This window comes from Puma concolor, chromosome A1, assembly GCF_028749965.1.
Source record: "Puma concolor isolate L17-30 chromosome A1, mPumCon1.1.hap2, whole genome shotgun sequence".
Lineage (NCBI taxonomy): Eukaryota > Metazoa > Chordata > Mammalia > Carnivora > Felidae > Puma > Puma concolor.
In genome coordinates, this window is record NC_141667.1 from 222,066,570 (window position 1) to 222,080,937 (window position 14,368).

At 44.5% G+C, this 14,368-nt stretch overlaps 1 protein-coding gene across 1 annotated transcript in view; it reads left to right on the forward strand.

Moving 5' to 3' along the window:
* FAM124A (family with sequence similarity 124 member A) overlaps window positions 1–14,084 on the forward strand; it is a 100,973-nt gene extending 86,889 nt beyond the window's left edge. Inside the window, exon 4 of the mRNA XM_086712667.1 lies at window positions 10,736–14,084. Coding sequence (XP_086568793.1) covers window positions 10,736–11,533 — 798 coding nt within the window. The 3' untranslated portion in view covers window positions 11,534–14,084. The remainder of the gene's footprint in view (window positions 1–10,735) is intronic.
* The last annotated feature ends 284 nt before the right edge of the window (window positions 14,085–14,368 follow it).

Genomic DNA, 14,368 nt, shown 5'->3' on the forward strand with positions numbered 1-14,368 from the left:
ACAAAGTTTTTGAGATAAAGAGCTAGAGCAAGGATGAATAATAGTTTCATCTCGTACATGATCCCAGTCCTTCAGACTGGGAAGTGTGGCTCTTTTCTCTAACACAACCAACACAGAAAATCAAAGAAAATGAACAAAAGAACATGTCCCAAATGAAATAACAAGATGAAATCTCAGAAAAAGACCTTAATGAAACAGAGATAAGTTATTTACCTGATGAAGATGCTCACTGAGCTCAGGAGAAAATGAATGAACAAAGGGAGAAGTTCAACAAAAAGAAAATATAAGAAAGTACCACATAAGAAGTCATAGAGCTGAAGAATAATTGTTGAACTGAAAAATGCACTGGATGGGTTCAACAACAGACTAGATGAAGCAGAAGAAAGGATCAGTAAACTTCAGGACAGGGCTTTGGAATTCCTCCAATTAGACCAGCAAACAGAAAAAAATAAGAACAAGAGTGAAGATAGCTTAAGGAACTTATGGGACACTATGAAGCTAACTAACATTCATATTATAAGGGTCCCCAGATGGAGAAGTGAAAAAGGAGCAGAAAATCTGACAAAATAATGGATGAAAACATTCCTGATCTGGGGAAGGAAACAGACATCCATATCCAAGAAGTCCAGAGAGTTTCAAAGAAGATGAACCCAAAGAGACCCATGTAAGACACATTATAACTAAAGTGTTAAAAGTTAAAGACAAGGAGAGAATCTTAAAAGCAGAAAAACAGGGGCGCCTGGGTGGCGCAGTCGGTTAAGCGTCCGACTTCAGCCAGGTCACGATCTCGCGGTCCGTGAGTTCGAGCCCCGCGTCAGGCTCTGGGCTGATGGCTCGGAGCCTGGAGCCTGTTTCCGATTCTGTGTCTCCCTCTCTCTCTGCCCCTCCCCCGTTCATGCTCTGTCTCTCTCTGTCCCAAAAATAAATAAACATTGAAAAAAAAAATTTTTTTTTTAAAAAAAATAAAAGCAGAAAAACAACTTCTTACATATAAGGGAACCCCTGTAAGACCATCACTGGATTTTTCAGCAGCAACTTTGCAGGCCAGAAGTGTGTGGAATGATACACTCAAAGTGCTGAGAGGAAAAGAAAAAAACTGCCAACCAAGAATACTGGGTGAAGCTGTCCTTCAGTTGAAGAAGAGAAAGTTTTTCACACAATCAAAAGCTAGAGTTCATTACCACTAAAGCAGTCTTACAAGAAATGTTGAGGGGACTACTTTTAGTTGAAACAAAAGGATGTTAATGAGTAACAGGAAAACAAAAAAGTACAAATCTCACTGCTAAAAGTAAATATACGTAAAATTCAGAAAAATCTAATTTTGTAAAGGTGATGGGTTCATCATTTATGATGCTAGTATGGAGGTTAAAAGACAAAAGTTGTAGGAATAACTATAACTACAGTAATTTGTTATTGGATATACAGGATAAAATGATATAAATTATGGCATCAAAACAAAAATGTTGGGGTGGAGCATAAATATTTAGAGCTTTAGGATGTGTTCAAACTTAAGTTGTTTTACATTAAAATAAACTACAGTATATAAGTTGTTTTTTTGTAAGCCTCATGGTACCCCAAAGCAAAAGCCTGTAGTATATAAACTACAAGATAAAGAGAAAGGAATCTAAACACACCACTACAGAAAATCATTAAGTCATAAAGGAAGAGATCAAGAAAAGAAAGGGATTATAAAACAGAAAACAGTTTTAACAAAATGGCAATAAGTACATACCTAGCCATAATGGCCTTAAATGTAAATGGGGGAACTTGGGTGATTCAGTTGGTCAAGTATCTGACTCTTGATTTCAGCTCAGGTCATGATCTCATGGGGTTCATGAGTTCAAGCCCTGCATTGGTCTCCATGCTGACAGTATGGAACCTGCTTGGGATTCTTTGTCTCCCTCTATCTCTGCCCCTCCCCTCCTTGCTCTCTGTCTCTATCAAAATAAATAAATAAGCAAATAAATAAGCAAGTGTGAATGGACTAAATTCTCCCCTCAAAGACAGAATGGCTGAATGGATTTTAAAAAACATATCTCTATGCAAGATGTATCTATATACTACCTACCAGATGCTTCCGGACAGAAAGTAAAGGGAAAAAGATTTTCCATACAAATAGAAATGGAAAGAAAGCAGGGGTAAGCTATACTTCTAGCAGACAAAACAGACTTTAAGAAAGACTGTAGTAAGAGACAGAGGTTATTTTATAATGATTTTATAGTGTCTCATTTGTCAATGAGACAAATTAAAATGGAAATTCCACATGCTAACATGTGCGACACAGCTAAAGCATTTCTGTGACAGAAGTTCATAGAGATAAATGCCTACATCAAGAGGCCACAATGAGCTCAAATAAACAACCTAACTTTACACCTCAAGAAGTTAGAAAAAGAAAAAAGAAAACCCAGATTTAGTAGAAAGGAGATAATAAAAAGATCAATGAACCTAAGAAAAGCTAAAACAGAATTGACAAACCATTAGTTCAACTCATCACAAAAAAAACCAAGGACATCCTTCAAAAAAAAAAAAAAATCAGAAATGAAAGAGATGTTAAACTGAGTACCACAGAAAAAAAAGGATCATAGGAGACTACTATGAGAAATTATATGCCAGGGCACCTGGGTGGCTCAGTTAAGCATTGAACTTTGGCTCAGGTCATGACCTCACAGTTCATAACTTTGAGCCCAGCATTGGGCTTTCTCTCTGCTGTCAGCACAGAGTCTGCTTCAGATCCTGTGTCTCCCTCTCTCTCCATCCCTCCCCTGCACACTCTATCAAAAATAAACATTTTCTTTTAATTTTAAGAAAAGAATGGATAAATTGTCAGAAACATAAAATCTACCAAGACTAAATCATGAAGAAATAGATAATCTGAACAAACCAATTACTAATAAGGAGACTGAATGAATAATCAAAAACTTCCCAATAGAAGTCCAGGACCAGATGTCTTCACTGGTGAATTCTACCAAACATTTAAAGAAGAAATAGCAATCCTTCTCAAACTCGTCCAAAAAATAGGAGAGAAGGGAACATTCCAAACTCATTTTACGAGGCCAGCATTGCCTTGATACCAAAACCAGACAAAGATGCCACAAGAAAATTACAAATCATTATCCCTTATCAACATACATGGAAAAATCCTCAACAAAATAATATTAGCAGACTGAATTGAACAATACATTAAAAGGATTATACACCATGATCAAGGGGGGATTTATTCCAGGGATACAAGGATAGTTCAAAATCTGCATATCAGTGTTATATACCACATTAACAAAATGAAAGATAAAAATTGTATGGTCATTACAATAGATGCAGAAAAAGCATTTGACAGAATTCCACATTTACAAAAAAAAAAAAAAAACTGGGGTTGGGTATAGAAGAAACACACCTTAACATCATAAAGGTGTATATATATAACAGTTAAGCCCACTGCTAACATCATACATAGTGGTAAAACGCTGAAAACTTTTCTTCTAAGGCCAGAAACAAAAGATTCCCACTCTCCCCACATTTATTCAGTATAATATTGGAAGTCTTACATCAGTTAACGAAGACAGAGAAATAAAAGGCACCCAAATTGCAAAGAAAAAAGTAAAACTGTCACTATTGATGGATAATATACTATAAATAGAAAACCCTTAAGCCTATACTAAAAAAAACAAAAACAAAAAAACAAAAAAAGCCCTGTTAAAACTAATGAATTCAGTAATACTGCAGGATACAATATCAATATATACAAATTTGTGGCATTTCTATACACTAATGAACTATCAGAAAGAGAAATTAAGACAATACCATTTATAATTTCATCAAAAGAATAAAGTACAGAAAATGAATTTAACCAAGTTGAGAGACCTACACATTGAAAACCAAAGACATTGATGAAATTGAAGAAGACACAGATTATGGAAAGGTATTTCATGCTAATGGTTTGGAAGGAAATGATCAGTATTGCCAAAAAAAAAAAAAAAAAAAAATGTCCATACAGCCTAAAGCAATCTACGTATTCAGGGCAATCCTTATCAAAATCTCAATGGTATTTTTCGTACACCTAGAACAAATAATCCTAAAATGTGTATGGAACCACAGAGGATCCTGAATAGCCAAAGCAATCGCAAGAAAACAACAAATCTGGGGACTTCACACTTCCTGATTCCAAACTATATTACAAAGCTATAACAATAAAAACAGTATGGTATTGGCATGAAAACAGACACAAAGAGTCATGGAACAGAATAAGGAGCCCAGAAATAAACTCACACTTATGTGGTTGGTTAATTTACAACAGTGGAGCCAAGAATATACAATGCAGAAAGGACAGTTTCTTCAGCAACTGGGACTGGGAAAATTGGACAGCCAGGCACATGCAGAAGAATGAAACTGGACCACTGTTTTATACCACACACACAAACAAACTCGAAATGGATTAAATGCTTGAACTTAAGAACTGAAATAAGATCCCTAGAAGAAAACAGGTGGTAAGCTGCTTGACATTGGTCTTGGTGATGATTTTTTGGATTTGACACCAAAAGGAAAGGCAGCAGAAGCAAAAATAAACAGTGAGGCTGCACGCTTGAAGGCCTCTGCACAGCAGAGTAAAAGCAACCGTCAACAAAATGAAAAGGCAACCTACTGAGTGGAAGAAAATATGTGCAAATATGTATCTGGTAAGGGGTTGATATCCAGATAAAGAATTCATGTGACTCAGTAGCAAATAAACAAAAAATCTTATTAAAAAATGGGTCAGAGATGCTGAATGGAGATTTTTCTATAGGGGGCTTTCAGATGGCCAGCAGGTACATAATACGGTGCTCAACGTCGCTAATCATCAGGGACATGCAAATCTAAACCAAAAACGCTATCTACCACCTCACCCCAATCAGAACGGCTATTACCAAACAGACAAGAAACAACGTGTTCTCAAGGATGAGGAGTAAAGGCTGTGGAATGTAAATTGTTGCAGCCGCTGTGGAAAACATCATGGAGATTCCTCAAAAACTAAAAATAGAACTACCATGTGATCCAGCAGTTCCACTCGTAAGCATTCATCCAAAGAAAATGAAAACAGTAACGCAAAAAGATATTTGCACGCACCCTCCCACGTACACTGCAGCATTATTTAAAATAGCCAAGGTACGAAAGCCACCTATGTGCCCACCAGCAGATGAACGTGTAAAGAAAAATATTTTTTTTTAGCCATAGAAAAAGAAGGAAATTCCACCAGTTATGACAACATAGGGTCTATCTATGCTAAGGCAGTATGCTAAGCAAGATAAGTCAGAGAAAGAGAGGTACCATATGATCTTACTTATATGTGGATTAAAAAAAAAATCATAGATACAAGGAACTGACTGGTGATTGTCAGTATTGGGAGATGGGGGGTGAAGCTGTTCAAAAGATGTAAACGTTCAATTATCAAATAAGCCCTGGGGATGTAACACAGCTTGATGACTGTAGTTAACAATACTGGGCTGTATACTGAAAGTTGCTAAGAGAGCAAATTAAAAGTTCTCATTACAGGAAAAAAAAGTCTATCTGCGGTGATGGATTAACTAGGCTTATTTCACAATATACATAAACATCGAAAAATTATGTTGTACACCTGGAACTGATGTTATATATCAACTATATTTCAATAAGAATTGTTTTGGTAAAATAATTTTATTCAAAAATTTTTAAAGAATTTCACAAACAACGTAGGCTTTGCCTGTGGGTATCCCTCTTAGTGGTTATATGGAAACTTCCCAAAGGACAGTGAAAGGAGAAGGAAGATGTGTTTTTCTTTAGAACAAAAATCTGATTTCTCATGTGAACCCATTGCCCAATTTTGAATTGCCCCTAATTTTTTTTTTTTTTTTTATTAGTCCCTGGGTTAAAAGCTCTATTGCTGGCTCATTACATAGCAGAGAATGCCACAGTCGTTGTGTTCGTGCCAAGGACACAACAAGAAATGACCTTTCTCAGAAAGAGGAAGTGTGAGGATGAACGTGAACTCCGGTATGACACTGCCCAGGGTCACTGGGTCAGGGGCAGAATCCCCTTCACTGGGGAGTCTACCCATGTGCCAGGGAATGAACCTACTGACACCCAGATCATTGAAAAAGATGCTTCGGCTCAGACTCCTCTACCTCCCTAACTGCAAACTGTCTATGCTCAAAGTTGCATGAGAAGCTTCTGGGTTGATTACTGCAATTTCAGGTTTTTGATGATTTCAGAGACATAATCAGATCTCCTGGCTAGCTGCCTTAAGCAGATTCATTTATCTAATGCCATTCCGTTCCATAAATAGCAAAGGGGGGAACCACTGGCTTCCAGTGAGTCAGCTAGCCTGCACTTCTTCAAAGAGAAAGGAAGGTGACCCCGAGGTACATTGCTGCTGTCACAGAAGGCAGAGAGAGGCTTCCAAGGAAGGAGGGCACATAGGGTATTGTTTCAACTCTGGAAAGATCACCTGGGGAGGGGTTTCCTGAAACATCTCCAACGATTCATTCTCAGCCTCTAGTGTTCCTGGTCAAGTTAGACGAGCAGACGAGAGAGGCCGGAAACAGCTACCGCAGCCAAGAGGACACAAGAAAGCAGCTCCGTGTTTGGTCTACGCGACCTTTCAGACAGACCAGACCCTGCTTCTTCTGTACAGAGCTGGGGAATACCACCAGGGAATACCAGATGTGCTGCAAACACATCCCACGTGTGCTCAGCCCGAGAGCTGGGGTGTGGAGGCTCGCACCCACCCTCCTGCAGCTCCCTGCCCCCAGACCCTGTCATTACCACCAGCCAACACCGGTCCAGTTGGAGCCCCACCTGCCCAGCTGGCACTTCCATGGCGCACCTGGGCCCCCCTCTGGTGACAAACACCAGGTGCCTCCTCCTCTCTTCAAAGCAGCATAATTTAGGGTTTATCTGAATTCCTGCCTTCATAAGGGAGTAAAAATAAGAGAGCACAGGTAGGTTTGTTAAACAAGCACAGCGATGACAATACCTGCCATCAAGTGTTCCTCCTCTGCCAGTTGTTTCTGGTTTTAAGTCAAAGTTAACACCACTCTGTCCCTGAGAGCGGAAAGATTGAGATGTCTCCTAGCACTTTCTTTCTTGGGAACCTTGGCCGTTGGCTTCTCAGGAAGTAATATTCAGAGCCTCCCTTTTTCAAGCAGATTGAGAATGCAAACATGCTCCCCAAGAGCATGCTCCTCGAATAAGTCTCCAAAGATGGAAGTGATAGGGTAATGTGTAAGAAAATTCCCAAATAAGAAAATACACTGGGGCACCCCGGGGAATTGGCCCTGATAGACATTTTAATTAATAAACATTGCCTGTCCCCTCCCAAAGCATCCTCCATCCCCGAGGACTTCCTTCTGTAAAGAGCTTCATGATTTATCTTCTCGTTTGGCCAAACTCCAGCGAGTAAGAAGATCAGTTTGCCTCCCCGACAGCCACCTCGCTGTGATACCTCTTGGGCACAGCTGTGCCTTCAGAGGCTGCTCCTGTCCCCATCCCAAAGGTAGGACTCTTCATGCTTACCCTTCCAGAGTCAGAAGGGCTGGGTGGGAGTCCGGGAGATGCCGGAGCACGGAGCAGCAAGCCCTACTGAGTGGATCATACCTCCAGCAGGAACCAGCTCGGCTCCAAGTCTTCTTGCCACGTTCAGCAAGGTCCCTCGTGCACATAAAAGCTGGGGCTGCTGCAAACTGAAGTGTCATGGTGAGGACGGCCTTGTGGAGTGCGATCTTTAGAAGACTGACACCGAACCCACTTAGAACCTGCGCTAAAAGCACTCTGCGTCACGTTCTTCAAGCGTCAATAATTTCAGACCGTCAGAGATCTCAATTGCCGCTTTCACCTTTAGCTCCTTAAGCCACCCTTGGCAGAATGATTTGGGAATTTCAGGATGCTCTCCAGAGCCTGGAGGGCAGGACTAGAAGCAGCAGGACAAGGGTACACATCCACGCTACAGAATGTAGAGACTGAGAATTAAGGAGAGGATCAGGAAGGGTGGACAGCAAAGCCATACAAAATCCTGAATATCTGAACTGATGTTTAAGAAACTCATGCGAGCAACTGAAAATACAGCTTACTTGAAATGAATCTTCAAAAGTGAAAGACTAGAGCAGTATCTTCCAAATGGTCTTTCTGCCACCAGTCTTGCCCCCCCATCCAGTCCTTTCTCCTTTACCCTGCTGCCACAGATTTGGCCATGCCACCATCTTGCTTTCAAGCCTTTGGGTTTTGAAATGCAGGTGCCTTATACGTACACATGATTTGGGGCCCACCACGACAAGACTCCTCTCGCCTCTCAGAGCTCGCCTCTTGGCTTTGGTTCCTGCCTCCAGCCTCTGATCAGGCTGCTTTTGTGCCTGAGTGTGCTTCTATGCTTCACCTATTGCCCTCCAGGTGGCAAACACTTCTTCCACTTCTAAGATTGCATCCAAGTGTGACTTACCAAGGCAAGCTTTCTCTACCTTTCCCCATGCTGCCTCACCCCTATTCAACCTCTCCCTCCTTTGTGCCTTAACATGGCTTGTATGTTGCCATTCACTTTATCATCAGAGCTCACTTTATTATACTTGAACATTGTATTGGTAATTGTTTGCTAAGACCATGTCTTACGCAAAATTATCTGGCCTGGCCCTCCAGACATTTCTCACACCAAAGAGCACATAGAAAATGATAATAATAATATTTATATAGTGCAACAGGCTGCTGGTGAAAGAGATCCAGATCTCAGCTCGCCTTTGATAACCCATTCAAAGCGTAAACACACCAGTGAGGAAGCCCTGCATAAAAGACCCTCGTTGATGTTGATTGAAAGAATGAGTCAATGAGTCTGTTTATAAGATTAAGAGATATCAGGGCCCCTGGGTGACTCAGCCATTAAGCATCTAACTCTTGATTTGGGCTCAGGTCACGATCTCATGGCCGTGGTATCAAGCCCCACATCAGCGCAGATCCTGTTTGGGATTCTTTCTCTCCCTCTGTGCCCCTCCCCCACATGCACATGCTCTCTCTCAAAATAAATTTTAAAACTTTAAAAAAAGATTGCAATATCTGCAATTAGGCAAAGATCTTAGAAATCGATGAAAGGAATGGTCATATATTCATATATTTGTTGGTCAAAAAAACAACAATTAAGACTTCAACATAAAGAGAAGTATGTAGATTTCTTACCCAGTTAGTCAAGGTCTCCTTGACCACTATGGCACTAGACTCCATTTGCAACTTATCTTCCATCACTGCTTTTCATGCACCTGCACTGTAATCAAGGCAAACTACTCAGTGCCCCCTGCAAGTTCCTTGCTTACCTGCCAACAGTCAGCCTCTGTTTGAGTTGGCCTCTCTCCAGAACAGCCTCCTCTCCACTCATGCCATCCACCAGGAGAACAGCTGCCCATCTCAAAGGCTCACCTTGAGGGCCACCTCCCCTGAAGTCTCCTCTGCTCCTACCGGGCAGGCATGGTCTCGCCCTCATAGCCCTATTATTGTGCCCGTCATCACAGTCTCGTTCTTGTCTGACCAATTTCTTTTTTGTCTCCTATCCTTTCAATGAAATGTAAGTTTCATGTGGTCAAAGACTGAGTCTCATCGCAGTCCTTCCTCCTTTGCCTGTAACAGATGCACGATAAATGTATATTACATTCAACTGTATTTCCCAAGTGGCTGTGGGAAGACGCAGTTCCCATTTAATAGGGAGGTAAGGGTGCTTGTTGTGTAGGAAAGGGCCGGTGTCTCATAGCCTGGTGGGTGCCAGGAAATATCTCTGATAGTAAACCATCCTCCTAATCCTTATCTCAAGGATTCATAAATCAGATGATCCTGTACTTAATAGAGCCAGACCTGCTATTCCCAAAACCATTATTTCATGGAAACTTTGCATAGTAAGGTTGGCCCGTAAGCTTGGGCACTGAGCTAGGCCAGGCAGAGAATCTCAGAGAAGCAGACCCAAGTGGGAATGTGCAGTGGAAAGAGAAGTCCCCAGTTCTGTGCAACGGAAGCAGGTTCCTGGTGCGCCACAGGGAGGGTGGGGGAATAGCACAACAGGGTGAGGTGTTAAAGGCAGAGAGATGGCTTATCCAAGGTCTGTGGGGCATCCAAGGTGTCAGGCAGTAGTCAGCAGCCCCCCTTCCTGTCCAGGTCCTGGAAGGCAAGGTCTGTAGAGGATCAGTGGCCCCAGACGGCAAGTAAATAAATGCTAATTTCCTGATAGCCCCTTACTCGTCACAGATATACTGCCCTGAGCCACGGGCCACCCCTAGGATATGTCCTGGCAATCACACATGTACTGGAATCAAGTCCCGTGTTTTCTGAGCCGAGATGCCCTGTGCTACCCCACCCTGATCGCCCTCATCTTCCCATGAGTTACATGAAAATAGTGGTGCTCTGGTTGGAGAGAAACACACCCTCCCAGCATCCTGTTTGCACTTACTGGTAATTCTTATCTCCCTCCTCCGTGTGCAGCCCAACCCTCATTCTTGTGGCTAATCCACTGAGCGAGCAGTTACTCCCTGCAAGGCGAGGGCCTGCATCTCCTCCCAGGTTCAGAGAGGGCTCCTCAGGCTGAGAAGTGTGAGCCACACTCCCCCGAGCTCTGCCGCCGCTGTCTTCGCGTTAGAGTTCGGAGAAGGAAATTCCTGGTCTTGTTTGATGGCCTTGACCCTGCTGGAAGTTTCCAGTGACCAGGAAGTGTGTCTCGTGACAGTCCCGCCCACCGCTAACCTGATGCGCCCTCTTCCCCCTACAGGCGCAAAGGGTGCACAGGAAGTTTCCGAAACCCGGCAGAACTCAGCCCCCGTCCGAGCAGAGACCTCATCCCGCGCCTCCGCCGAGCACCGCGGCCCCGGCCCCGAGCAGCACACCTGGCGGCAGCCAGCAGCCCCTGCCGGAAGGGTCACACCTGGGGTCCGACCCCGTGGGCCTGCCTCCTGGGCCCCAACGAGCCAGCGGCCCTCCCAGCCTCCCCTGGTCTTTCCAGAGAAGCAAGTCCTTGTTTTGTTTGCCCACGGGAGACCCCTCCCCGGGCTCCTCGGCCCTACCACAGTGGTTCTCAAACACAGGTGACGCGGGGCACAGGGCATCGGAGTGGAGGCATGGCTGCCTCCTCTCCATCGATGACTTGGAGGGGGCCCAGGAGACGGACGTGGACACAGGCCTCCGCCTGTCCTCCTCGGACCTCTCTGTGGTCTCTGCGTATTCCGCACCCAGTAGGTTCTGCGGCACCGGGGAAGCAGCCCTCCCCTCTGCAAGATGCAGCGGCCACTGGTCCAAGCCCAGGGGTTCCAGAGACGGACCACTGCCCGCTGGGGGCGGGGTGACCACAGACACCTCCTGGGCTTCCCTCCCTTTCTTCACCAAAGGGCCCGCCAGCTCCTCCGCGACAGCTGCTGCTGCTCCCACTGCTTCCGGCCCCTCCTCGCTCACAGAGTCCGCGCTGGAGCCTCCCTGTGCTGCTCCCAGCGCCGAGCAGACCCGCGGGGATGCCCCACCGCCGCCAGCGTTGCCCGGACCTGTGGACAATGCCATGGAGGAATTCTACATCTGAACACCCACTGCCCTTGTTTTTCAGACACACTGGCTCGGGTCCTGCTGGCCCCGCTGGGCCCCGAACCCCGCCCGCGTTCTCAGCCCCGCTCCCCCGTCTGTCTGGGATCCGGCTCATCACACGTTGGCCGCACGGCCCATGCTTACCTGAGAGGGGGCAGGTTTCTAGACACTCGGTGGAAAAATACCAGCGTTTTTATGCAAATAAATTCTCAAGCTTCTGTTGTAAAAATTTTTTGAATCCTCCGTTCCCTTTGAGATACGGTCTAGTGCACTTAATACAATTTAAATGCTTCCTATAATTATTTGAAATGAAAAGAAAACCTAGTCAGCCGGAGCTGATTTGGCAATTTTTCATGCTGTGAAGGAAAAACAATTAAAGCCAAAACGTTGAATGTGGGAAAGATACTAAGTGACCTGTAGGAGAGATTAGTGCACAATAACGTAACGTACAGCTTACTGGATTCTGCGTACGTATTTGCATTACCAGGGACCAGTGGCCCTGAGAATTTCCAGGGAGTGCTTAATAGTGAAAAACCTCAGCTTGATAAAACAGTAAACATATATCAGACTATGGTAGCGTCTCACTTGGATGCCGTGCAACATTGGGAAATCTGGATTTATGCGAAGGTAGCTAATATATTTTAGAAGGTTTTATCCTGAGTGACAGACTCTGTGATTTGAGTTCCCAAAACCAGACTGGCATCCACCTTTCAATGACACCTTCACCGCAACAAGGAGAGTCTGCGGAGGACCACTCCACTACCCGGATTTATTTGGATCACTGAAGAATTGCTCATTGGAGTAGGTAGTGTTAAGATTCTTCAACTTTAAAACCCACAGTCCAAGGGCTACGTATATACGTCTCTATATAAATGACAGGAGCCACATTTTATACCACTTTCTCCAATAAACGTGCATTGTCACACACCCTGATCTTTTCGTCCTTAAATAATTTGTAACATTTTTTTAAGCGGCGTTGCGATTGCACAGATTAATAAATGCCCCCGTCTTCTCCAAATGGGAAGCTTTATAGGAAATGCCACCCTGGACGAACACTGTTTCATTGCTAGCCTCCCATGAGTACATAGAAGCCTTAACTGAAGCAGGAGCTCTAGCCCAACCTTAGCCTTTTCTGCCTGTTGTCTGCCTCTGTCAAGCTTGAATGGTAGTTCAGTGTCACCTTTCTCACTCCAGTGAGGGTATGTTTACAGTTCCAAACTCAGCAGTGCCAAGTGCTTTCACCTTTGGGAAAGAAGGGCATGGATTTATTTGCCTTGCTCATTTCCTCATCTGGTGCTCCTCGCCTACATGACTCGTGGCCCAGCTCTCACCTCTCTTGAAGTGCCCAGACCAGTCCAGACACCGCCTCAGAATCCTCGTCGACACTGTCCTCCAAGCTGCCGTTAAGCCTTTGCCTTCCCTGTAACGAGAAGCTCAGATCCTGTCCCAAACATCCTGGATATTCCCGGCCTCCCAAATCATAATATGCTCCATTTTATGTAAATAAAAGCACGATCTCTTATAATTCTGGGCCAGGAGAGAGCAAACTTTTTTCTAGAAAGGGCTAGGTAAGGAACATGTTAGGTTTTGCCAGCCATTGGGTTTCTGTTGCAACTACTCAACTCTGTCATCACAGTGCGAAAGCAGCCATGGAAGATGTGTACGTGAATGGGCGTGGCTGAGTTCCAGTAAAGCTTTCTTCACAAGAACCGGCCTAAGCCTCGTGCTGGACTGAGGATGATTTACGATCTCGGGCACAGTCCACAGTAAAGCTTCTCAGTCTGCAGCCCTCTGCTGCTGTGGGGTCCTCACGTCATGCCAGTGACTACAGAACCACAGGGCTCAGAGCAGTGAGGGACTTCTTTCTGCTGAGATGGTTCCTAGAAAGCCACTAGCTGTGTACCTCCCCTCCGGAAATGTGACTCACGGCAGCTGAGGATGAAAAACAACATGTTAACGTTAGGGAAGAGAAAACTCCGAGGTGTCGATGCAGCCTCTGAGGAATAGGAGGCAAGCTCATGAGTAGCAAAGGTCCATCAGACATAAACAAGTGGACCAACTGCCAAGTTTGGCTCCTCCTGGCTTCCCCCCTACCAGTACCCTTATTATACTTGCATGCACCCCCAGGATTGCTTCGGAGCCCAACCCTGATGCTGTCTGGTCCGATCCCTTCTTTGTGACCCACCCTCAGCACAGTCCAGTGTACCCAGTTCAGCGACCCCAAAGGATGTCAGTGATTCCATTTAAAAGCAGGAAATGCAAGATGCCCCTGTAACACAAGGGGAGCACTGAGGGAAGCCCACCACACACATTCATGCATCCCCCCCCCCCTTCCCTCCCAGGCTGTGGTCAGAAGTGGCCATACACCCTGTGCAGAAGAATGTCACAGAGAGATATTGACAAAGCCCCAGCTTCAACTTCTGGCTGTGCACCAGCATTTTCCTCATCCAGGAAGTCTCCTGACACCCACTGGGGGAGCCGCATTACTTTTGTTGTGATAGATGCTGACATACTGTAAGTGCTCAATAAATTTGTTCAATTGAAACACACGAGGCAGTCTCAAATTATTTCCCTCCTGGATTAGGCTCCGTGGTGTAGGAAATCTAGATTTTAGCCCTAGTTTTTTGTCATTTAATGGAACCCAATCTCTTGTTGACCTTCTATCTCCCCCCAGCGTTGCACAGGGGGTGGGGCATGGTGCCACATGTCCTGGTCTAGGACAACCCATGTCTTGTCTCTTTTCCAAAAAGACTCCTCAAATTACTGCTTATGGTCCCACCATGGTCTACTCTAAATACCACCCAGTATGGGCTAGAAAGATCAAATGCTTCTT